This window comes from Elaeis guineensis, chromosome 12 (genome assembly GCF_000442705.2).
Source record: "Elaeis guineensis isolate ETL-2024a chromosome 12, EG11, whole genome shotgun sequence".
NCBI classification, from domain to species: Eukaryota; Viridiplantae; Streptophyta; class Magnoliopsida; order Arecales; family Arecaceae; genus Elaeis; species Elaeis guineensis.
In genome coordinates this window covers 6958400-6983874 of record NC_026004.2, presented here as the reverse complement: position 1 = coordinate 6983874, position 25475 = coordinate 6958400, and the positions used below count along the sequence as shown (strand labels likewise).

At 38.0% G+C, this 25475-nt stretch overlaps 1 protein-coding gene across 1 annotated transcript; it reads right to left on the bottom strand.

The window, feature by feature from the left end:
- Nucleotides 1-14375: 14375 nt before the first annotated feature.
- LOC105054894 (MLO-like protein 14) lies at nt 14376-25084 on the bottom strand. The gene is made up of 15 exons (XM_073246303.1): nt 24223-25084; nt 22905-22962; nt 22463-22704; nt 22120-22236; nt 20131-20191; nt 18574-18668; nt 18281-18355; nt 17565-17650; nt 16851-16900; nt 16614-16654; nt 16356-16520; nt 16227-16262; nt 15953-16020; nt 15763-15823; nt 14376-15023 (listed from the first exon to the last, which is right to left on the bottom strand). Exons 1-15 carry the CDS (start codon nt 24346-24348, stop codon nt 14619-14621), a joined length of 1686 nt encoding a protein of 561 aa, XP_073102404.1. The 5' UTR covers nt 24349-25084; the 3' UTR covers nt 14376-14618.
- Between the last annotated feature and the right edge of the window lie 391 nt (nt 25085-25475).

Below are 25475 nucleotides of genomic sequence, written 5' to 3'. Positions count from 1 at the left end.
GCTTGCATTACTAGAAGAATACAGAAATGTAAATTACGGATAGAATCAACCGAGACACAATCAGAAGGAGAAACAGACAGCACTGAGAAGTTTAAAATCGAACATACAGCGAGAATGGATATAAATAAACAGAGAAAGAGACTCAGAAATCAACAAAGCTGATTTCTACCCCAAAATAAAGCATAGTTGTTGCACCCATCTCTTTTGTCGCATCGGCTTGGACAGGTTTTGCTTTCCAACTCCACTGACGGCATTTCACTGCATTTCTTTCAAAGGAACACCCATCCCTCCCCCCACCAACTTCACAACAAAAAGAAAGAAAGAAAACTTCATCAATTATTATGTATTGTAAGCATGTTTTCTGATATATGTTTTTCAAATATTTTGATGAGAAAACGATCAAATATTGATTAAGACTTGTTGCAAATGACTTAACAAGTTAGATGATAGAGCCAAAAGCACCCAAGGGAGAAAAAGAGAATAAAAAGTAGTAGAAGATATATAGAGAGAGAGAGAGAGTGAGAGAGAGAGACCTGGGATGCTGGGGGCTATCATTGCAGTAAGAGATGGACATGAAGCTGCCATTAGAGACTTTGTAGCAGGTGGCGTCGGGGAACATGGCGTTGAAGAGCGAGCTGTTCTGCCTCCAATCGATCGAAGGGAACAGGCCGCACAGGGCATATGTCCAGCTCCACCGGCGGCTTCGCCACTGATCTCTCGAACACCGCTAGCATCCTTCCTCCGATGGCTCCAACGATGAGCACAGCAAAGACTGGCTATCCATTCGATCTTCTTCACGTACGCAACCAAACAATACTCATTGTACAACGTTTACGTACCGCCTATCAGCATCCTAAGAGATTAACGGAAGAGAAACGGAGCTACCGACGGTTCCCTTACGGCCCCAAGCTCTACATGGGCACGCACATAGCGACTCATCCTGTAATGAGAGCTTGGTATCACTCTTGCTCCCAAAAAAAATATTAAAATGAGCTATAGATCTCTCTGATTAGGAATGTAATCATCTAATTAGAGAAAAATATATTTGTATAATTCCTAAATTGAATCTCTCTGGCTAGGAATGCAATCGTCTAATTAGAGAGAAATATATTTGTATAATTCCTAAATTGAATCCCTCTGATTAGGAATGCAATCGTCTAATTAGAGGAAAATATATTTGTATAATTCCTAAATTGAGCCCATTAAAATTAATAAAAAGGACCCTTTTGGTCCTAGAGAAGTATTCCTTCTTCCTCTGAATCCTCGTCTTCACCTTCTCTTCTATTTGTTCTGTTTTTCAACATGGTATCAAGCACTCTGTTCCATGAATACGCTCTATTCCGCCTCATCTCAATCCCTAAACTTCTTCAACTACCGACCGTCCGCACCTCTTCAGATCTTTTCAAATCTTCCCCGGATCCGGCATCTCCCACACCCTGCCATCGCCATTGCTGTTTTCGTCGCTGCCGCTGCCGCTGCCATCGCTGCTATCGCCGTTGCCGTCGATGCCACCGATGTTGCTACTGCCGTCGACGCCACTGCCGTATCCATCCGTGAACCACGGGATTGAGAACAGAAGCCGCTGACGCCCTTCTCATTTCTTATTAGGTGCTGGGTCTTGTTCTGGAGCAACAATGGAGCATCTTTTTTGGAGTTTCTGAATATTATCGAGGTGCCTTTCATGCAAGCAGATATTCGATATCTTTATTCATCATTTGAGTTTATCTCAGATCATTGGTGAGAAACATTCAAATACCTTTTTCTTCCTCAAGATTGTTCTTGTTTACTTGATCATTTAAGTGTTTTGTTTTGACAATGGGTGATAAAAATCCTTTAACCATGGAGGATTTAGAAAAGTTAATAGTTAGGATGATGGAATCTCGTATCGCGAGTAGTGAGTTTTCAAAGATCACCCTAGAAACTAACCCGATCAAATTGGATGAGCCGGGTACCTACTTAAGTTGGACGCGACATGTTCGTCTAATTTTAGAGTCTCACAATCTTGAGGGGTTTATAAGTGGTACTGCAAAAAGGCCAGAAGGAGATGTGATAGCTGTTAGACAGTGAAATTCTAATAATTCTCGAGTGGTAGCATGGCTCCTTGCCTCTATGGTACAATGTGTTGCTCATACGATTGAGGCACTGACGAATGCTTATGAGTTATGGCAGGCTGTAGCCACAACTTATTCATATAAAGGTAATAATATGCATGCCCATAAGATCCAATGAGAGCTTCCGGGACTTACTCAGGGTTCTCGATCTGTAACAGAGTATGTTGGAGAATTAAAAAGGTTGTGGAACAATTTTGATTTTTATAGTCCCTTTACCTCTACTCATCCTGATGATGTTGATATGTTCCGCAAATGGATAGAGCGTCAGTGCCTTGTGGATTTTTTGGATGGACTAAACCCAGAGTTTGAGTATCGACGCTCTTCTATTCTTAGTACACAGGAATAGCCAACTCTTGATGAAGCTATTTCCTTGGTTCTTAGTGAAGAAACTCGATTAGCCACTATGTCTTCTTCTACGAATACAGCTATACGATCTGCACTTGTGGTACAGCCAACTACTCTTAGAAGCTCTTCTCCTATCAATTCTACTCAAGAAACTTAGCCTCGACCTCGCGGGGTTAAGATTTGTGACCACTGTCATAAGCCGGGCCACATCAAAGCTTACTGCTATGAGCTGCATGGTCGTCCAACTAGAGGCCGTGGTCGTGGAGGTGGTCGTTCTGGTAGAGGTCGAGGTCAGTATAATCAGGCTCATTTTTCTTCTATGGGAGATTTATCAATCGAAGAAATGCAACTTTTGGAAAAATTCAGATCTGGTGTAGATATTTCTGAAAGCAGCACTTTCACAGAAGATTCTTCAAACCAACCAACCAGTTCTCTCGATCAGGGTAATTTTGCCCAAATAGGTATCGATGATCAAATTCATGCTCTTAACTGTAGTAATTTTTCTCCATGGGTAGTTAACTCTGGAGCATCCAATCATATGACTGGATTCTTTAGAGATTTTGTGTCTTATATTCCTTGTTCTGGTCGTGATAAAGTTCGTCTTGCTGATGGTTCCTTTACCCCTATTTCTGGGAAAGGATCTATCAAATGCACTTCCGAATTACCCTTATCATCTGTTCTACATGTCCCTAGATTTTCTATCAATCTTCTATCCATTAGTGCTATTACGAATGATCTTGATTGTGCCGTAACTTTTTTCAAAACACATTGTGTCTTTCAGGAGCCAAGGACAGGACGGAAACTTGGGACTGGCATAATGCGTAATGGGCTCTACTATTTGGAGGAAGGAGTGTCCGGAGGCTACTCAGAAATCAGTTTGACAGTTTCATCCTCACAAAAGGAAGACCTGTTACTCCAGCACCGCAGGCTTGGTCATCTTCCATTTACTCTCTTAGCTCGTATGTTTCCAACTATTTTTGAATCATATAATAAAGAGAAGCTTGTATGTGATGCCTGTGAACTAGCTAAACACACTAGAAGTGCTTATCCAGGCTCAGGCCTGCGTAGTAAAGCAATGTTTGAGGTAGTTCATTCTGATGTATGGGGACTCTGTGGGACCATCGCTATTTTTGGTCATCGGTGGTTCGTTACTTTTATTGATTGTGTTAGTCGTTGCACTTGGATTTATCTATTGAAAAATAAGAATGAAGTATTTCAGTCATTTAGAGATTTTCATAAAATGATTGGTATTCAATATGGAGCAACTCTTAAGATTTTTCGCTCTGATAATGGAACAGAGTATCTTAATAAAGAATTTGAACAGTATACACATAATAATGGTATTATACATCAAACGACTTGTGTTGACACACCGGCTCAAAATGGAGTTGCTGAAAGAAAGAATAGACACCTACTTGAAGTGACAAGATGTTTGATGTTTTCTATGAATGTTCCTAAGTTCTTATGGGGAGAGGCAGTGTTAACTACAGCGTATCTAATTAACCGAATGCCACTTCGAACTTTGGACTATAAGACACCTCTTGAATGCCTGCAAGGAACTAATTCTTTCATAATCCCCCCAAGGTATTTGGCTGTGTTTGTTTTGTTCGAGATCATCGACCTTCGGTTGGCAAGCTTGACGCTCGTGCCCTCAAGTGTATTTTTGTTGGTTATTCCTCTACTCAAAAAGGGTACAAATATTGGTGTCCGAATGAGCGAAAGTTGTTTATCAGCATGGATGTAATATTTCGGGAGTCTGAGCCATTCTATATATCTTCTGTGTCTTCTTCCTCTTCGGTCACCTCTGGAACTGATCGAGAAGGGGAGTTCTCTGGAGGGAGTCCTATTACTGTGGATGTTGGTACAAATGGTAGATCTGATACTCAAGAAGAGTTTATTACAAATGGTGGATCTGATACTCAGGGAGAGTTTATTACAAATGGTGGATCTGATACTTAAGGAGAGTTTATTTCTATTAATGCTAGTTCTGACACTCAAGAAGAAGCATCTAAAACTGCATCTGAGACTCTCTCACAGCCTGCTACTTCAGTTTCATCTGATTCATCTCCTCTCTCAGAGCCTATTATGCATTCTCCAGTCTCCAGATCTTCCTCTCCTGTCCTGACGGTTTCATCTTCTACGACGAATGGTAATTCTCCTGTACCTTCCATTCATTTTACATTAGATAATGATGATCTAAATGTTTCTATTGCTTTACGTAAACCTACTCGTCATGCTGGTATTCCTGCTCGACTTAAGGATGGAGTGGGGTACAAACATGACATCACTAACTTTGTATCCTATGAGTCTCTCTCTCCATCTTATCAGAGTTTTATAGCTTCTTTGTCTTCTGTCTCCATACCCAAGAACTGGAAGGTTGCTAAGGAAGACCCCAAGTGGAAAGCCGCTATGCTTGAGGAAATGCGAGCACTAGAAAAAAATAATACATGGGAACTTGTATCTTTACCAGCTGATAAACAAACTGTGGGATGCAAATAGATTTTTACAGTTAAGCAGACACCTGAGGGTACTGTTGAATGGTACAAAGCTCGTTTGGTAGCAAAAGGATATACACAGACTTATGACATCGACTATGATGAAACTTTTGCACCTGTTGCAAAAATGAACTCTGTTAGAACCCTTATATCATGTGCTGCTAACTTTGGATGGGATCTATTCCAGCTCGATGTAAAGAATACTTTTCTTCATGGAGAACTTCAGGAGGAGGTATATATGGATATTCCTCCAGGATTTGTTACCGCTCAGACAGTGGGCAAAGTATGCCAGTTACGATGCTCTCTTTATGGTCTGAAGCAGTCACCTCGTGCTTGGTTCGATCGCTTCCGACGAGCAATCATTCAGATGGGGTATAAATAGAGCAATGCAGATCACATACTCTTCTTTCGACACAACAAGGGTAAGATTGCTATTTTGATTGTCTATGTTGATGATATTGTGGTCACAGGAGATGATTCTGAGGAGATAGCTCATTTGAAGGCTCAGCTGGCACAGGCATTTGAGGTGAAGGATCTTGGACATCTTTGATATTTTCTTGGGATAGAAGTTGCTCATTCTTCAAAAGGAATTTTTCTCTCCTAAAGAAAATATATTCTAGATCTTCTTACAAAAGTCGGTATGTTGGGATGTCGACCTATTGCTACTCCTATTGAACAAAATCATCGACTAGTAGCTGATATCGGTGTCCCTATTAATCGAGAACGTTATCAACGATTGGTAGGACGTTTGATTTATCTATCTCATACACGGCCTGATATTGCATTCACCGTTAGTGTGGTAAGTCAGTTTATGCATGATCCACGTTCAGTTAATATGGATGCTGTGACACGGATACTTCGTTACCTCAAAAGCTGTCCTGGTCGTGGTTTACTTTATTCTAATCATGGCAACCTACGGGTGGAGTGTTATACAGATGCTGATTGAGCTGGATCACTTGATGACCGTCGCTTTACCTCAGGTTACTGTACTTTTGTTGGAGGTAATCTAGTCACTTGGCGAAGTAAGAAACAGAATGTAGTTGCTCGATCTACTGCTGAAGCAGAGTATCGAGCTATGGCACATGGCGTGTGCGAAATTTTATGATTGCGGATCTTGTTATTGGATCTAGGCCATTATCAGTCTTCGCCCCTTATGCTATATTGTGACAATAAGGCAGCAATCAATATTGCTAATAATCCAATACAGCATGATCGGACGAAGCACATCGAGATCGATCGACATTTTATCAAGGAAAAGCTTGATGCCAGAATCATTTGTATGCCTTATGTGCGATCTGCTAGTCAACTAGCAGACATTTTGACCAAAGGTCTTAGTGTGCCTTCTTTTTCATTTATTCATGACAAGATGGGTCTTTATGGTATCTATAACCCATCTTGAGGGGGAGTGTTGAAATGAGCTGTAGATTCCTCTGATTAGGAATGCAATCGTCTAATTAGAGGAAAATATGTTTGTATAATTCCTAAATTGAATCCCTCTGACTAGGAATGCAATCATCTAATTAGAGAAAAATATATTTATATAATTTCTAAATTGAATCCCTCTGATTAGGAATGCAATCGTCTAATTAGAGAGAAATATATTTGTATAATTCTTAAATTGAGCCCATGAAAATTAATAAAAAATACCCTTTTGATCCTAGAGAAGTATTCCTTCTTCCTCTGAATCCTCGTCTTCATCTTCTCTTCTATTTGTTCTGTTTTTCAACAAAAAAAAAAAGAAAGAGAGAAAAAAAAATTTGGTACCGTTCGTGTTCCCTTTTTGTCCTGAAGTTTGTTACTACTTACCCATGTGATAACCCGGCCCAATTGGGCCCAAAACCAGCTCAAAGCCCACCAGAAAAAAAAAAAACTGAGGACGAAGACTCCCAACGGGAGTCTTCTTCTTCCCTAAGTCCAATCAGGAGAAGAACTCTCCGGGGCCATCGAAAATCCCTGGTAAGAGCCCTATAAATCTCCTTCTCCCCCTCAAAAGCCAGCCTCGACCAGCCGTGAGATCTCCCTCTTCCTTCTTCCAAAATTCTCCGTTGAAGCTCCTGACCCTGTTCTTGTGTTCACCTCAATTTCTCGTCGGAAACCTCACCGAAGTCGAAGGTAAGCCCCGGCCCTCCTTCCTCTCTTCCTTCCCCTCCTTCCCATGGCTTCGTACACCCTCGCCGGCCGTCGGATTCATCGAAAAATCCACAAAGAGCCAAGATCATGTTTTGCTCTGTTCGGCCGAGCCATCTCCCTCCCTTTTCCGGCCACCAGCGCCGCCGTCCATGGCGCCGCACCCCTAGGTTTGGACCCCCACCCCTCTACCTATCTTCCCCGAAGGTCATGGCCGCCGGTGATCGGCCAATGACCGGAGAAAATTCAAGGAAAGGGGCGGTCCCCTGTTTTTCCATTTTTTTTCTAACTTCCCACTGGCCGAACCTCACCGCCGGCCATCTCCGGCTCCATCGCCGTCGGTCGCCGCTGCCGGACCACCGGTCGTGCCGCCACAGCCCGCCGGACCACGGGCAACGTCCCTCTAGTCCTCCCCTGTTCCGGCCAAAGAAGGCCACGGGGGGAAAAAGAAAAAGAAAAGAAAAGGAAAAAAAGAAAAAGAAAAGAAAAGGAAAAGAAAAAGAAAAAGGAAAAAGAAAAAGAAAAGAAAAGAAAATACAAAATAGAAAAAATAAAAAAAAATAAGAAAAGAGAAAAATTTCCTCTCTCCCCTCTTTCTCCCTCTTTCTCTCTCTTCTCTCTCTATTTTCTCTCTCTAAAAAGAAAAGAAAAAGAAAAAGAAAAAGAAATATATATATATATTAATAATAATAATAATAATAAATACATGTGAGAGAAAGTTTTTCTCATCTCTCTCTTAAGTCTTTCTCTCTTTAAAATTGGACTTTCTCTCTACCTTCCCTCTTCATTTTCTCTCTCTAGATTTTCTTCCTATTTTCTCTCTCTAGACCTTTTATCTCTTTTTATGGATTTCGTCTTTCTAGGATCATTCTCTCTCTGATTGCATCACAGACCCTAGGATAAACTTGAGATAAAAATATGATGATCTGAGACTGCTCCGAAATTCATGCAGTAGACTAGATCCTGATCTGATCCTTCTTCGAAATTGATAACATCGATCATGGTTAATCCATATTAAGTCATCCTGATATAACCTCTGATGATCTCAATCATGATTGTCACTTTTGAAGGATACGAAGATTCTCTCTCCACTTTCTCTCTCTACTTTCTCTCTCATGACCGACTTTCTTTCTCTAAGAAGGTCTATGAATCCTGTATCGAGTCATGCCTTCATCTTTTAGAGGCTCATATTGACTCTAATAAAATGATCTAAAATTGCTTTGATATCCATGCTGAATGTCAACCTCATTTGACCATATCAAGTATTTTTCAAAATCATTATTAAAGAATCCTGTTGATTGAACTTGATCTTAATTCGATCTGTGTTTCATGATTTCTTGATCAAGTCACTTGAATCTGACCCTCAGATCAAAGATCCTAAATTGCCCTGGTATCTGGATAGTCCGACACATTCGATCAACGGTCCTCTTTACTTATGATTTAATCTTATTATATTTATGGAATAGAAATTGATGATGATTTGATATTTTAAATAGGACTGTCTGATTCTTTTAAGGAAGATTAAAAGGTCCGGGACGATCGAGGTAAGTAGATCTTATGCTCCTTATTATTTTTAAATGAACATGTTTTTATGCAAAGAATTGCTATTGATGAAATCATAATTTTTTTATAAACTAAGGATCGGCATATGTGATATGAAAAAGCATGTTTTATTGTAAGCATTGATTTCATGAATATGTCTTATGAAAATAGCATGATTATGAAGCATGAATTTCATTGTTTTCTCATTTATATATATGTATGCTTTAAGAAAAAGATATAAAAATTTCAAAGGCTCTCAGATGGCTATGAATGAATCCCTTCGGGAAGGTCGACATCCGGAGCTAGCATCCACACGAAACATGGCCCTGCCAGCGGGTATAAAGTTGGCACATGAATTAAGAACTCTGTCGATTAAGAAACATGGCCCTGTCACGGGTATAATAGTGACCTTAGCAAGAATGTCTGTGAGCAATGTTTTGAAACATGACATGAATATATGATGAAAATGATTTATGATTCATGATTGTGAAATATACATGATTTATGCATGCATGATAAGTTTATAACTTGTTTTGTTATATGCTTTATGAAATACTTTATTTTGCATTATCTATTATTTTCTAAATATTGCATTATCATGAAACACTTATGTTTGATCCGATAAGGAAGCGCAAGTTCTACTTACTGGGCTAGTGTAGCTCATATTCCTTTTGTTTTCTTTTTGAACAGAGAAATAAGGTTAGGATCGGCAAAAAAAATCCAAGCTTGAAGATCGGCATAGCAAGTTGAAAAATTTGACAACAGAAGTTTAATTTATTTTATAATCATGGATTTGTAGTTATTTATGAATGTTGAGATTCGGGTTAGTACTTACTTTTGGATTTAGATGCTCTGAACCCATATTGGTTCGATTATTTGATGAATAATAGAATTGAATCTTTTTTATTTGACAGATTTTTAGATGATTATGATGAATTTTGGCTTCGTGTTATTGTGGGTCCATCCCTCGGTAGCATGGCCGTGTTATGTCCCGGGTTTGGGGCGTGACATTTTATGGTATCAGAGCTTAGGTTTAAGATCATTGAGATTATAAAGTGATATCAAAATTTTATGTATGATCAATAGGATGTGACCGAGTGGAGTATAATGGATAACATCAGAGCTTAAGATTATGATCATTAAGGACCTGATAGAATGATATAAAGTTTAGGTTATGATCACTAGAAAATATGACTTAAGTGGTATTTGAGCTTAAGGTTATCATTATTCGGGATTGTGACTTTAATGATATTTGAACTTGAAGCTAAGATCATGAGGAACATGATAGATATAAAAGAAAGGATTCAATAATTTGATTTCAAATCAATAGGTATTATGATGAAATTTATGTATAAATGACATATGATGTCTATAATAGAATTGACGAGTTATATCTTAGATTTCAATTAGCAAGGTTGACCTGAGTACGAGAAGTGTTGACCCTAGAATGAAGTGGGAGGTATTGATATATTATGTTAGGTATATTTGATGACATTGGAATGCTAAACCTATATGGATAAAGGACATGATAACTTTGCTGATTTTGATGTTAATTTTTTTGCAAAGAAAAGTTGATTTGGAAGTTGTCTAAATGATTGTAAGGTAAATCGAAGGTTAACTCAAATTAATTCTAGACATATTGGATTTTTGAGGAGTGATGAAGCTTATGTAATAAGTTCAAACATAGAAGGTGGATGAAGATTTAATTTTGATGTGCTATGTCTAAGAGATAGTAATAACAAGGAAATCTTAAATTTTACCCTAAATTGTATTTGAAATCTGAAAGTTGAATTATCTTTGGTTGATTTAATATACAAAGATATTTTTTATTTTTGATAAACCTAGATAATTTGGTAAGTTGAGATCAGAGTGCGCAGCAAAAGCGTGATGGTCTGAATTGATTAGAAATGTTAATCCTTTAAATCAAAAGATATTATAAAATACGTTAGTTATAAATAAGGAAGGATTTTACTGATAATAGATAGATGCTAGAGAGAAAATCTATCTAATCAAGGAAAGACTCAAAGCAGCACAGGATAGACAGAAGAGTTGGACAGATAGAAAAAGAAAAGAATTAGAATTTCACTTTGGTGATCATAATTTTCTAAAAGTATCACCTACAAAAAGTGTCATGAGGTTTGGGAGACATGGCAAGCTGAGTCCGCGATTTATTAGACCTTTTGAAATTTTAAGCCGAGTAGGAGATATTGCTTACGAACTAGCCTTACCACCAGATTTATCCAAAGTACACAATGTCTTTCATGTTTCACTACTGAGAAAGTTTGCACTTGATCCAAACAGTGTAATAAAGTATGAGCCATTGCAAGTTCATGAAGATCTAACCTATAAAGAATTTTTCTTCCAAATTATTGATCGAAAAGAGCAAGTTCTAAGACGGCGTATCATTCCGTATGTAGAGATTCATTGGAGTAATCATGAAGAGAAAGAGGCCACTTGGGAGCTTGAAGATGATATGAGGACGAGATATCCACACTTATTTGAAAATGAAGGTATGTTAAATTTCGAGGATGAAATTTTTTTTTAAGGGGGGTAGAATGTGATAACCCGGTCCAATTGGGCCCAAAACCAGCTCAAAGCCCACCAGAAAAAAAAAAAAAAAAACTGAGGACGAAGACTCCCAACGGGAGTCTTCTTCTTCCCTAAGTCCGATCAGGAGAAGAACTCCCCGGGGCCATCGAAAACCCCTGGTAAGAGCCCTATAAATCCCCTTCTCCCCATCAAAAGCCAGCCTCGACCAACCGTGAGATCTCCCTCTTCCTTCTTCCGGAATTCTCCGTTGAAGCTCCCGATCCTGTTCTTGTGTTCACCTCAATTTCTCGCCGGAAACCTCACCGAAGTCGAAGGTAAGCCCCGACCCTCCTTCCTCTCTTCCTTCCCCTCCTTCCCATGGCTTCGTACACCCTCGCCGGCCGTCGGGTTCGTCGAAAAATCCACAAAGAGCCAAGATCATGTTTTGCTCTATTCGGCCGAGCCATCTCCCTCCCTTTTTCGGCCACCAGCGCCGCCGTCCATGGCGCCACACCCCTAAGTTTGGACCCCCACCCCTCTACCTATCTTCTCCGAAGGTCATGGCCGCCGGTGATCGGCCAATGACCGGAGAAAATTCAAGGAAAGGGGCGGTCCCCTGTTTTTCCATTTTTTTTCTAACTTCCCACTGGCCGAACCTCGCCGCCGGCCATCTCCGGCTCCATCGCCGTCGGTCGTCGCTGCGGGACCACCGGTCGTGCCGCCACAGCCCGCCGGACCACGGGCAACGTCCCTCTAGTCCTCCACTATTCCGGCCAAAGAAGGCCACGGGGGAAAAAGAAAAAGAAAAGAAAAGGAAAAAAAGAAAAAGAAAAGAAAAGGAAAAGAAAAAGAAAAAGGAAAAAGAAAAAGAAAAGAAAAGAAAATATAAAATAGAAAAAATAAAAAAAAATAAGAAAAGAGAAAAATTTTCTCTCTCCCCTCTTTCTCCCTCTTTCTCTCTCTTCTCTCTCTATTTTCTCTCTCTAAAAAGAAAAGAAAAAGAAAAAGAAAAAGAAATATATATATTAATAATAATAATAATAATAATAATAATAAATACATGTGAGAGAAAGTTTTTCTCATCTCTCTCTTAAGTCTTTCTCTCTCTAAAATTGAACTTTCTCTCTCTACCTTCCCTCTTCATTTTCTCTCTCTAGATTTTCTTCCTATTTTCTCTCTCTAGACCTTTTATCTCTTTTTATGGATTTCGTCTTTCTAGGGTCATTCTCTCTCTGATTGCATCACAGACCCTAGGGTAAACTTGAGATAAAAATATGATGATCTGAGACTGCTCCAAAATTCATGCAGTAGACTAGATCCTGATCCGATCCTTCTTCGAAATTGATAACATCGATCATGGTTAATCCATATTAAGTCATCCTGATATAACCTCTGATGATCTCAATCATGATTGTCACTTTTGAAGGATACGAAGATTCTCTCTCCACTTTCTCTCTCTACTTTCTCTCTCATGACCGACTTTCTTTCTCTAAGAAGGTCTATGAATCCTGTATCGAGTCATGCCTTCATCTTTTAGAGGCTCATATTGACTCTAATAAAATGATCTGAAATTGCTTTGATATCCGTGCTGAATGTCAACCTCATTTGACCATATCAAGTATTTTTCAAAATCATTATTAAAGAATCCTGTTGATTGAACTTGATCTTAATTCGATCTGTGTTTCACGATTTCTTGATCAAGTCACTTGAATCTGACCCTCAGATCAAAGATCCTAAATTGTCCTGGTATCTGGATAGTCCGACACATTCGGTCAACGGTCCTCTTTACTTATAATTTAATCTTATTATATTTATGGAATAGAAATTGATGATGATTTGATATTTTAAATAGGACTGTCTGATTCTTTTAAGGAAGATTAAAAGGTCCAGGACAATCTAGGTAAGTAGATCTTATGCTCCTTATTATTTTTAAATGAACATGTTTTTATGCAAAGAATTGCTATTGATGAAATCATAATTTTTTTATAAACTAAGGATCGGCATATGTGATATGAAAAAACATGTTTTATTGTAAGCATTGATTTCATGAATATGTCTTATGAAAATAGCATGATTATGAAGCATGAATTTCATTGTTTTCCCATCTATGTATATGTATGCTTTAAGAAAAAGATATAAAGATTTCAAAGGCTCTCAGATGGCTATGAATGAATTCCTTCGGGAAGGTCGACATCCGGAGCTAGCATCCACACGAAATATGGCCCTGCCAGCGGGTATAAAGTTGGCACATGAATTAAGAACTCTGTCGATTAAGAAACATGGCCCTGTCACGGGTATAATAGTGACCTTAGCAAGAATGTCTGTGAGCAATGTTTTGAAACATGACATGAATACATGATGAAAATGATTTATGATTCATGATTGTGAAATATACATGATTTATGCATGCATGATAAGTTTATAACTTGTTTTGTTATATGCTTTATGAAATGCTTTATTTTGCATTATCTATTATTTTCTAAATATTGCATTATCATGAAACACTTATGTTTGATCCGATAAGGAAGCGCAAGTTCTACTTACTGGACTAGTGTAGCTCATATTCCTTTTGTTTTCTTTTTGAACAGAGAAATAAGGTTAGGATCGGCAAAAAGAATCCAAGCTTGAAGATCGGCACAGCAAGTTGAAAAATTTGGCAACAAAAGTTTAATTTATTTTATAATCATGGATTTGTAGTTATTTATGAATGTTGAGATTCGGGTTAGTACTTACTTTTGGATTTAGATGCTCTGAACCTATATTGGTTCGATTATTCGATGAATAATAGAATTGAATCTTTTTTATTTGACGAATTTTTAGATGATTATGATGAATTTTGGCTTCGTGTTATCGTGGGTCCATCCCTCGGTAGCATGGCCGTATTATGTCCCGGATTTGGGGGGTGACAACCCATGTATCGTGTTTTGTCCACATTAAATGTGGGAGAAAAGTTAGCATAACTGAAGGACATAACCGAATACATTTATTAATTTAACCGAGCATACCACCCCTTACTAGATGGTATTCACAGTCCATCCTGATCAATAAGGACATTACTGAAGACAAACTATTTATTACGCTTAGAACACTAGCAAGTCCTCGCTCATAATTAGGATAACATCAACCATACATCTCATGGTTCTTGGGTTCCACAAATATGCCTTTGATGGCGAAAGGCTGCGACTACGATAAAACACAGCTTGAGGTCAAGGATGTACAGGAAGAATTGAAAATAAGAGGTGTTCATTCTTTTTGTCTCTCTCTTTTGTACAAGAATTCAGTTTTGGATTCACAAACAAGTGTGTTGAGAAATGACAAGGGAAGGAGCCTCAGGGCACAGAATTATCAAAAGATTCTTGTAACTGTCATTTCTTTTGAAATCATGTTATATGCAGAGCTGAGCATTAAAGTTTAACAGAGATGGGTTACAATCCTAACCAGCATACGAACACTTACATGTGTATTCTATTCATCCCCTCCATACTGGCATAGAAACTGACCGTGAAATCCCATTTCCTCTAAGTTGTGACTGAGCTGGAGACGAAGGTACAGACAATGAGGACTGGAGAAGAGGTGCTTCAGCACCACTATGGTTAGAATGTCCATTACCAATGGTAGAGTGGTTGCTATCAGTGACAGTAGCAGTAGTGGTAGATGTTGGTTGCAACTCAATAGTTATGTAAGAGTTAACAGAGGGATCCATAAGCAGCTCCTCATCTTCTTCAATAGAACACACTGTACTTGTTTCTGTATGAATTGTTGAATCATCCATGCCACGCCGGTGCTTCCTCCTCTTCCTCGCTTCCTTTCCCCATCCATGGATAGTCTCCCTGATTCTTTGTGGAATAAGTGCAGCTTTATAGTTTGAACCCATCTGGCGAAATGAAACTAATCAGTAAAAAGAACCTGACCACATGGAAAATTCCAACAATTCTATCATCAAGCCGATGGGCAAGTACAAAGAGTAAAAAGGAGTAGAAACTCAATTGCCGTGCATTGAAATGAACATCTGGAAGATTCCACAAGTATCTCTAGTTGAAATTTCAGCAAAGTAATGGCAGTAAAGAAATGAATATATACGATGATTATCCCATAATATACACCTATCTTGTTCATGATCTATAATAGTCAACCTTCCATGCATGTATATATAGAATTGGTTATTAGAATTGGATGGATAAAGCAGATTGACAGGGCATAAAGCTTTATACATGTATATATTTATCAGGACTTGCTTATTTTAGAGGCAGTTCTTTTTAGAGTCAGTATAGGCAGTTTACCACCTACAATTAACGGGAACAAGTGCCAGATCTGTAATTTAATATTAGTACCTTTTTGCCATTTTATGCAAAGCCAAGCTGGATACCCTCAACTGTTCCAATATTTTCTCATGGCATTCTCATCATACCATGATTACTATGATTGTCCAAAACAACCCAGCATTTTGCTTTGCTAGTTACACTTCATTCATTACCAAAATGCTCTAGTTGGAAATTTTAAATTTTTGTGCATATATTGATTCAGCCACCAGCATTCTCATAAAAATTCGTTTCATAGCTAAAGCAGTTAATGACCAGAACTGAAAACTTAACAAGCACTTTATGATTTAATACCTGAGTGACCAATGCATAGAGAGGCAATGTACTATAACTGCAGAGGAACTGCCCAGCGAACCTGAACAGAAGCAGAGTCTTAGCCAGTGAAAAAAATCAATCATCCGAGAGCTTTCTATTAATTGTTGAAGATTTCACATCAAACCCATTTCAACTGTTATAAAATATTAATGTTACTGCTTTAGCGTACCCCAAGATAAGGCGAGCATATACCAGAAAATGATTCCTGATGAAGCAGGAATTATATCCAAATTGCCACTGTCCATAAATAAGATGACACAATCAGTTTCATGCAGATGTAAGCTCAAATGTAGCCAGTGTGCAAAGTCGTGTTTGTTATCTGTCCCAACAAGAGTTCCACAACCAGCTATCTATATGGAGTAATCAATGATATATAACATACTCCAAGTGGAAGCATCTGGTATGTTGGAAGGAAAAAAGTGAAGAGAGGCCAAGAAATGTACCCAAAACCAGAAGAACGAAGCCAACTCAAATGCATTCTGCAGACATGAACAATTCAAAAACAATATTTTCTAAGTAAAGCCATCTAGATCAGATTTGCATGTCAAAAGACTGGAAGAAGAAAAACTAACCTGGAAAAGAATGAAATGGATTAGAGACAATAAGAGTTCTGGCTTTTTAAACCAGAAAAGATCATCTCGAGGCTTTAATCTAGGCCCAAATCCACTCAAGCCAGCATTCTCCAATACCAGGGTTGCAATGACATGCTGCAACTTTGCACCAACCAGAAGCACGAGCTGCATAAGCAGGCAAGTAAATATCAGAATCATGCATTAAATCTGAAATATTTCTTAATCAATAGATAGATAACCCTGCAATCCGGTACTCACAGTGACAGGAATGATGGCTATCCAGAAATAAAGATTAGCACCTGCAATGTGAGTGGTTTTTGTCACAATAAACAACTGCGAAATTAAGGTGAGTGCCAAATTGAAATTGAGATATCCAAAGTGAAAGAAATGAAAAGAAAAAAAATGTTTTTCTTTATATTTGGAGATTATGAACCTTGTGGCACCACAGAAGGAGAAAAATTTGAGAAAATGTGTCTTAAGCAGAACACAACTAACCCTTTACATTGAATAACATGAAAGCAACAACGAAACCCCAAAGTGGTGCACTGCAAGAGCAAGGAACAAACAGAATTATTAATTGACACATGGCAGTTTATGAAGGAAGCTGATAATTCAACACAATACTGAAACAACATATTTGACTTTATTCACATGATTCAAAGTTTTGTTAGAGATGATCAATAAGAAATATGCTGAATTTTTTATTTAAAAAAAAAAAGCCAGGAAAGAATATGGGAAAAACTTAATGGATCCAGCTCCAAAAATCATGCATCAAAAACTGAGAAATATGTCCAAAATTTTAGTGATTCAAGTCCAAAGTCAACTGAATCAACTGTTAATCAGGATGTGAAATGTAATAATTTATCTTTTCTTTTTATGAAACTATAAACTGGCTGGCAGAATATTTAGATTATTCCCAGTTCAATGATGTAAAAGTTAGTATTCCCAACAATACCTCAAACACAAAACGGCTAACTGAAAATTTACAATTTATTCATGGAAGAAAGATGAAGAATACCCAATATCCAGGTTGGCTGTGGCTCTAATGGAAATGTTGGATGATTTTCAGAGGTAAACATGAAAAATTAAAGAAACTACAGATCCAATAGTCTGCATTTTTGTTTTATTTGAACATCAACAGATGTACAAGAAAAGGTACTCCAACCAAATTTGTGCCAAATTGTAATATCTCAACAATTTACAACTTACCTCACACCAACAATCCTCTTAAACTCTTCTTCCATGGAGCGTATCATGTAGCTATGAAAATCATATCTTGGTGTAAGATGGTGGTTCTGCCATAAATAAATAAGGTGTATATTCAATATAGAAGATTAGACTTCAATAAGCCCAGCTCATCTTTATCAGAAATGATAAAAGCTTCCATTTTCAGGATATGTGATATAAAGCTCTCTAGGCCAAGTAACCAGGAGACATGCCAAAGCAATATAGAATCTTGAAGCTTTTCTTCTCTTTTCCTATATCTTCTTTGGCTTACCATGGATATAGTTCAGTAAATGAATAGCGGAGAGATAGTCTATTACCTTAGACCAAACAGTAAATATTTAAAAGGAATTACATGACCAAAAGTAACACCAAATATTTCTGAATAAGTACATATTACCAAATGATATGCTTAAGTAGATAGAAGCAGATAATATAATTTCACGGAACAAAACTAAGAAACATATAAGATATGCTTGAGTCCTATTCCAGGATTGGTGCAATCTCAATCTCATGGAAAATAATTAAGGGAACAGTGGAGACCAGTTTGCCTCAGAAATTTCTCTTTATCGTGACAATAAAAAGAGCATGAGCATCGACAAAGTATTGAAAATCTGATATGCAAAACTAACTTCCTAAGGAGATGACATACCAATATAAAACTGCCACCAAGCATCTTCACTAGTAAGAAGATGACATACCAATATAAAACCCCTGCGGAGGGTAAGGTAGTCTGCTCGTACAACAGATCGTCCAAACTGACGGAAAAAACAGGTCTGCACAGAAAACATGATAAATCAAACTCTCATTACCACTGTTGTTTGCAAACAGTAAATTTGAAAGAAAAACAATTTAAGCAACATTATGTGCCTAATATTTCCAAAAGTGATTATTTTCTTCTGATTGCTCTCTCTACAATATTACAGGACATTGTTCTATGGCTTCCAAATCATCTAAGACTTTAGACTACTGTCACGAACATAACTAAACCTACCATCCAAACAACAAAGTTGTTTCTGATCCAAGCACTTGACGAATGAAACTTTACAAATGTGGACTGCCTTCTCATTGTCAATGTTCTGGTGATTTCTGTCAATACATAAACAAGAAGATAAAGATGATTGAAGAAATCAGAGGACAACAAAAATTACTGCCAATGACCCTCCAAATTGTTTTTGTCTTTCAGATGGAAGAACTGTACTCCCAGGACATCAACTAGCAAAAAGCTCAAACAATGCCTTGAATACATGAAAAAGTCATTGAATTAGAAAATCCAGGTAATCACCATTTGATAGCAGAAGCATTATGTCGAAGGAGATTTTCAAAAGCAAGTGAAAAAAGTAGCACAATTGGTGGTTGAACCAGAGAACTGGCACAATATTCTGTGAGACAACCTTCCACCAATCGTGAGGCAATGAAACAATAACATCCATGCCATTATGCCATCCATATCAAAAGACAATTTCCAAAGCACTCTTATGAGGATGATAACTTCATTTGCAGGCAATTTCCACTAGCCTTCAAGGTAGGTATGGACTCTTGACCAAAAAAAAAAAAAATCAACGTGTCATGAAATAAATATGCATTACATGATAATAAATTACAATGTGATGCCAGAGCACCACACTTCCATTCTATATGATCCCTACGCTTTGTAGCAATTGCTTCTATAAGATCTGGCCATTTCTTCAAATGAGATAAAGATAGTCATTCTTAGTCCCAACAAATAATGCTTGAAATAAATAATCAACATGAGGACAAACTCCAGAGAACTTTGATGGCTATTGCATCCACAAGAATTTTATCTAGCGAAGGATGGCGATTTGACACAGAAAGGCCCAATCAAGCTTCGGGTGAGCATAGGGAACTACTATTCAACTTTGTGCAATTTTTTGAAGTATTCCAACAAACATGATAATATTAGATTTAGCAACGTGATGGGAGGTTTTCACAAAGAAATCAAAATTACTTGGGAAAACAAATATGGACTCTTAGGTGATACCACTTGCAACAATATTTTCTGACACATAAGCATGCAATCCAAGTGTTTTGTTTTCTTGACCGGAAACAGACTATGACAGATGAAACACATGTTTGTCAACCTACTTGCTGCAATAAGCAAAAGGCTGAAGAAAAATGCTAACGCTTAATTAATTTTAACTAATTAAACTTTGTTCTATACAATCAGCAACGAACTCATATATACAGTTAATGCTTCATCTGTTCAAAGTGTTTCATATGGTTTAGCAAGATAAGACTACGAAGGAAAATCCTTAACCGAAATGTAACATATGCTGTTCCTTCCTCTTAGTCGGATATTTGTCTAGAATTAAAATCAAAATAAGGCTCACGATAATGCTAACATGCCCGTTGATGTAGATTATTAGTATGTTATGGCTGTGCTTTTGTGCTTGTCACATCAATTCGCCATCTGTCAGTTTTAACTGATTTATTTAAAGTATCATAAATTACATTTTGAATATTATGACTGTCTATCATTTTGTTAGAAGATTTTACCACCAGTATTTTAGACACTGTTAAAAATACTTACCAGAATATGAATCATGTTGTTCTCGATGAGCCTCTTCTTCCCATTTTCTCCATGTATGTATCTGAGAATAACATAGAACGTACCACTTTAGGCCCCTATAAAAGCATTGATCTGAACTTGTAGAAGACCGTTGCAACTATGATATTTTTTTTCATAAGGAGATACTGAGTGCACTTTGCTGTTGCTCAATAAAATGATGGTAGCATGGTTTCAAATCATAAACTTGACAGGGATCCTACACTTAGTCACACATGTATCCTGGCAAATGATGGAAGCAGCAACTGTTGAGTCTCAAGCAAGAAATAATTGAAAATCAGCAGAAGTATAAATGATAGTACACATGAAATTAGCAAGTTCTTTGTATGTAGTTACATGCCATAGTTTAAACCATCCAAAGCTCAGGGCAAAAGGTTTTAAATCAAAATAGTAGAGAAAGGAAGTAGCAGCACTGGTTGCACCGCTGCAAATTCAGTTGAGAATAACTGTAACTGCATTGCAATGAAGATTTTCACATGGCACGTATCTTGTTCCTTATGAAAGACCAGAATACATTAATAGTGAACCTAAGCTGCCAACCAGTGTTTGCTAATTGACACAAACTGGTGGTTCAAGCTGTACCGAACTGAAGCAACAGAAATCAGGATGGTTTGGCTTATAAAAACCCCATCCCTTCCTTCGGCTACTTCGACTGCTCTTGCTTCTCTCTCTCTCCCCCCCCCCCCCCTCTCTTCAACACCAACCGATGTCAACCGACGCTGTCACCCTTCATCAATGCTGGAGGCCCTCGTGAACATCTCCAAGCCCAATCGATGGTTAGGGGTTTGGGGCTTCTGATTACTGCCACTGACAAAGTAAACCCCTCGCTCTCCCCCTCCCTCCCTCTCTCTTCCTCCCTCTTCTCCCTTCCCCTCTCTCTATAAGCTCTCATTCTCTCTCTCCCCCCTTCTCTCTCTTCCTTCCTCTCCTCCATCGCTCTCAAACAATGTCGAAGACAATGTCATCGCCCTTGATCAATGCCAACACTTGTGCCCCTACCTCAATACACCTCTCTCTCCCCCCTCCCTCTCCTCCCTCTTCCCCCTCTCCCCCTCCCTCTTTCTCCCCTTTGTCTCTCCCCCTAGTTTCCTCGTTCTAGGGTTAGGGTTTCTCCCTCTCCCCCTCTACTTCTCTCGACCTTTCATCTCTAATATACCTCGGCTCGAACAATACATATCAGTACTGTACCAAACCGATTGTCAGCTGGTATGAGCCTAATACCATTTCGGTAAACCTTGCTGCCAATCTTTCCACTACTACAAGATGCATAGCATGACAGACTGGTGAATGTTGCAAGATTGAAAGAGAAATAAATTGCAGAAAACACCAGCAAGTGACAACTGAAAAAAGAAGGGGCAAAAAAAAAAAATTGTTCAGTGCCCCCAAGTTAAGTTGCTTATGAAGACTAATACACATGTAATTAAACTGTAATATCAAAAATATAAGTTCATTTGCGCAGAATTATGAATGCAGGTGTGGGCATTTTCATCTTTGTGTCATAAGGTTATGCAAACCCCACTAATCTTCAATAAGAATTTTGCTCATCCACAACCTAGTCTAGAGTCTTCTTTTTTAACATAGATATGTATAAAAATGACCATATTCATGGCATGAATTTGTAAACAAAGCCTCCTGTAATCATAGGATCATCTTTTTTTGATCTAGAGACATAAAAACACTGGCCTGGTTGCCTTATCATATAATCATCTTTCTCAGTGTACATCATTCTCCAGGGGCTCATACCACCAACTACATGACTTATGAAGTTAGAGAACAGGATGAAAGGAAAGTAGAATGCTTGGTTTAGGAAATATAAAAGGAAATGTATGTGGATAAAAAATTATGCAATTAATAGATAAAAAAAACCTTTTGATCATCTGATTTAAAGATGCTACATTTAGACTGCCAAATTTTGTTGAATGTGATAATCAGAGAGGCATCTTAATTGCAAACCTTAACAACAGCCAGCAACATTGTTAAGCAGCTGTAGGATACATGTGTTATGGCCATGACAAATATAAACCGGTGAAGCTGTTCCAGACCCTCGTACGATACAAATGGCTCATGACCCTGCACAGTGGACTTTCTTTTTTTAATTTTTGATATGTAATAAAGATGGCTCAGAATTATGATTAACCAAAATAATTGAAGCTTAGTGCCTGCAGGCTTCTAAATAGAACAATTCAAACCATAACTATGAATGGTGATGTTTTTAATGACATGAGAAAAGTACAAGTTATAGAATTTGATCTGTAACAGATAAGATCTTGATAATTTAATGGATTCAATCACATGCCTCCATACATGTCTTCTGATTGGCTTCAGACAGTGTCCTCTTAACCGAATGGTGAAGAACAAAGGCCATTAGTCTCTCCTGAAATTCAGGCGGGTCGTTCTCTGCATCTGTGGCATGCTTGACCTCATCTTTTGTGCATGGAGAAAAATTACCATCATAGAACTTTGAGTCGTTGCAAATATTTGAAATTGTTCTTGAGGTGGCCGTCAGAAGCAGTGATATAAAGCCCAATAGCATTAGTTCTGCAGCACAGGAGATGAATGTGTCAGACAATAAAGCTTTGTGATAATAAGAAGAGCATGCACTACCTGGCAAATATGTGAGGGGCAGGGAGAATTGCAGCTTTATATATTTGCAATTGTTTTTTGTTGATTAATCGAAGTAAATAAGATTCATTTGTCAGAAAACCTGAAGGATCCTCTGCTGAGTAAAAACTGCATACCTCCTTTCATTTTCTCCAATGCTTCAAAAAGTGGGTTCCTATGAGTTTTCCTCAACCACTATGAAAAAATGACACACAGTTAGCTTTTCCTGAACAAATGGAGGAGGCCTGTAGAAAATACTTTTCTAGTCCAAGGCTATGATAGTAATAGGTTGAAAAAGGACCATGATTTCAGTGCATGTTAATTAAAGCATATTGCACCAGTGGTCGGTCTTATAATTCAAATTAGGGGCAAAGAATAAACAAATTGATTGTCACAATAAGATGATTTTTTTCATCATAACTGAATTAGCTAGCATGCCCATGTTGTATTGCAGCGATCATGAGTTCTTCTAAATGAAAATATCCTTAGACCATAAGGGAAAAAAATCTTGAAATCTAACATACCAAACACAAGACAATCTAATACATTCTGTAGCATTTCTTACCTCTGACCCACTAAATAATAAATAAACTAAGTAGCCTAAACAATAACTAATAAATTACAGAATGCAATAAGACATTTAGTCTGTAATAGAATGCAACGAGGTGGATGTATAGCATCATGTAGAAACAGAATAATGTTTGAGTTCCTTGATTTTTTTTTTTTTGTGACTTTTTGTGAGGGAAAAACTTCTATTGGGATAAATGAAAAAAATAGAGTCTCCCAAGTTTTAACCTAGCAAAAGAGATTATTAGAAAATGTCTTCAAGGAAAATGTAATTTGCAAAAAAATAACCAAGATGAAGAATCATACCATCATTTACTACATCAGATCCAACAAATCCTGGTTAGTAATTGAAGATAAAAAATTTAAAAAAATCTTTGAAAGATATTTTCATAGATATTGCAACAGGTGAGGGGAAGAACTTCAAACCTAGGGCACAGAAAGCATCTCAGATCTTTGTTCTCGGTTCAGGAAAGCAACATTGAAGAAGGTTATTCCAATAACTCAACTGTAAAGACGAACGAACTATTGTAAAAATCTAGCATTCTTTGGCAATAAAGCGGTGGGATGAACGTTCAATTCCCGCTCCTCAAAAGAAGGCAAAAAAAAAATAGAAAGAAGGAAATCTAGCAACCAGATCTTTTTCTGAAAGGAAAGGAGCATTACTTCAATAAAACTACTAACATGCTCATGTTGGCCTTGAAGTTCCAATAACAAAGGCATTTTCTCTGTTCCGACTTCAATAACCAAGGCAAATCACACATAAAATGATAAAACATTAAAATTGCTGAAAAAATCCATTGATCAAGAATCCAGGATAGACAGAGCATCCAATCTAATAAAAATCCAAGAAACAGAATAATTCAAAAGCATGACTAGTGAACCACTTACATTGCTTAGGCGATGAATCGATCTTTCCACAAGCAAAGAAATTGCAATAAAAATTGTCATCACGGCGGCCACCGACCATGTGGGAGTCAGTGCCAGTGATCGCATTTCTTCTGATCGTTCTGCCATTTAGATATCTAATTTCTGCAGGGCTTCTAAGGCATCAAACTGCAGCTCTACAAGACCAAGCAAGACTCAGTATCCCTCTTTCTCCTCTTCCCCTCACTAGCCTCCTACCAAACTAGCTTAAGAAGGCCCTCTACCTTCTAATACCTCAAAAACCTAAAACCGCAGCTAAGAACAAGAAAATTATATATCCAAAATCGCAGCTTTTTTCCATTTTTCCCCCAAAATCACAGCATTATTAAACTCCGCAGCTAAACCCACACCAAAAGTCGCAACTTTGACCTATTTTTATTCCCAGACAATAATCGCAGCTCTCCCCCCCACCAAAAAAAACCCTCCTACGGGAGAACTGCAGGACCAAGAACAAGACCCAAAAACTCTTCTCCGAGACCGGCATTGCCCAACCGACCCACTTGAGCTTGCAGACAAAAAAAAGAGATTAAAAAAAAAACAAAAAGAAATAAGATTCCGGGTTCCACTTCCACCGCAGATCTCTTCTCTGACACGGAGACAGAGAGAGTGAGAGAGAGAGAGAGAGAGGAGTAGGAGAGAGTGCAGGTGTTTTGTCTGGAACTGTTGGATGCCGTCAGCTTCACCACTCACAAGTCAACCTGGGCTTACACCTGTTCTCACTCCCTTGGACAAGGAATGGAGGACAAAAAGAAAGTTACTATAATTTAGTATTTGCCCATCGTGCCGCTAGGATTCACATGGCACTATGTACTAGCTCTTAACATGGGCAGCGTTCCAACTTCCATTAGAAAAAGCCCTGCCGACCCAATGATATCAGGTCACGGCACAAGTCAGATGTTGTTTGAGTTTTGTTTGCTGTCTCAAAGTCTTCAGCTATAATTAATTAAATCTTATTGTTAAGTCTAGCTTTGCAAAAATCCAAATTTTCAGTCTAGAGCCAAAGATGTGGAGGATATAAATGAAGGTAAATGAATGGCAGGAGATGGGTCTAGACCAACCACTTGCTTTGGACAAAGCAATCCATGGATTATGGATCAATTAGAGCATTTTGTCTTGTCTTGAAATAATTCAGGAAATTATGTCTCATGATTCTTGAAAGTGTTTCGTATCTTCAAGAATTTGCTATTCAAAATCGAATCGATCATGTCTAATGCATT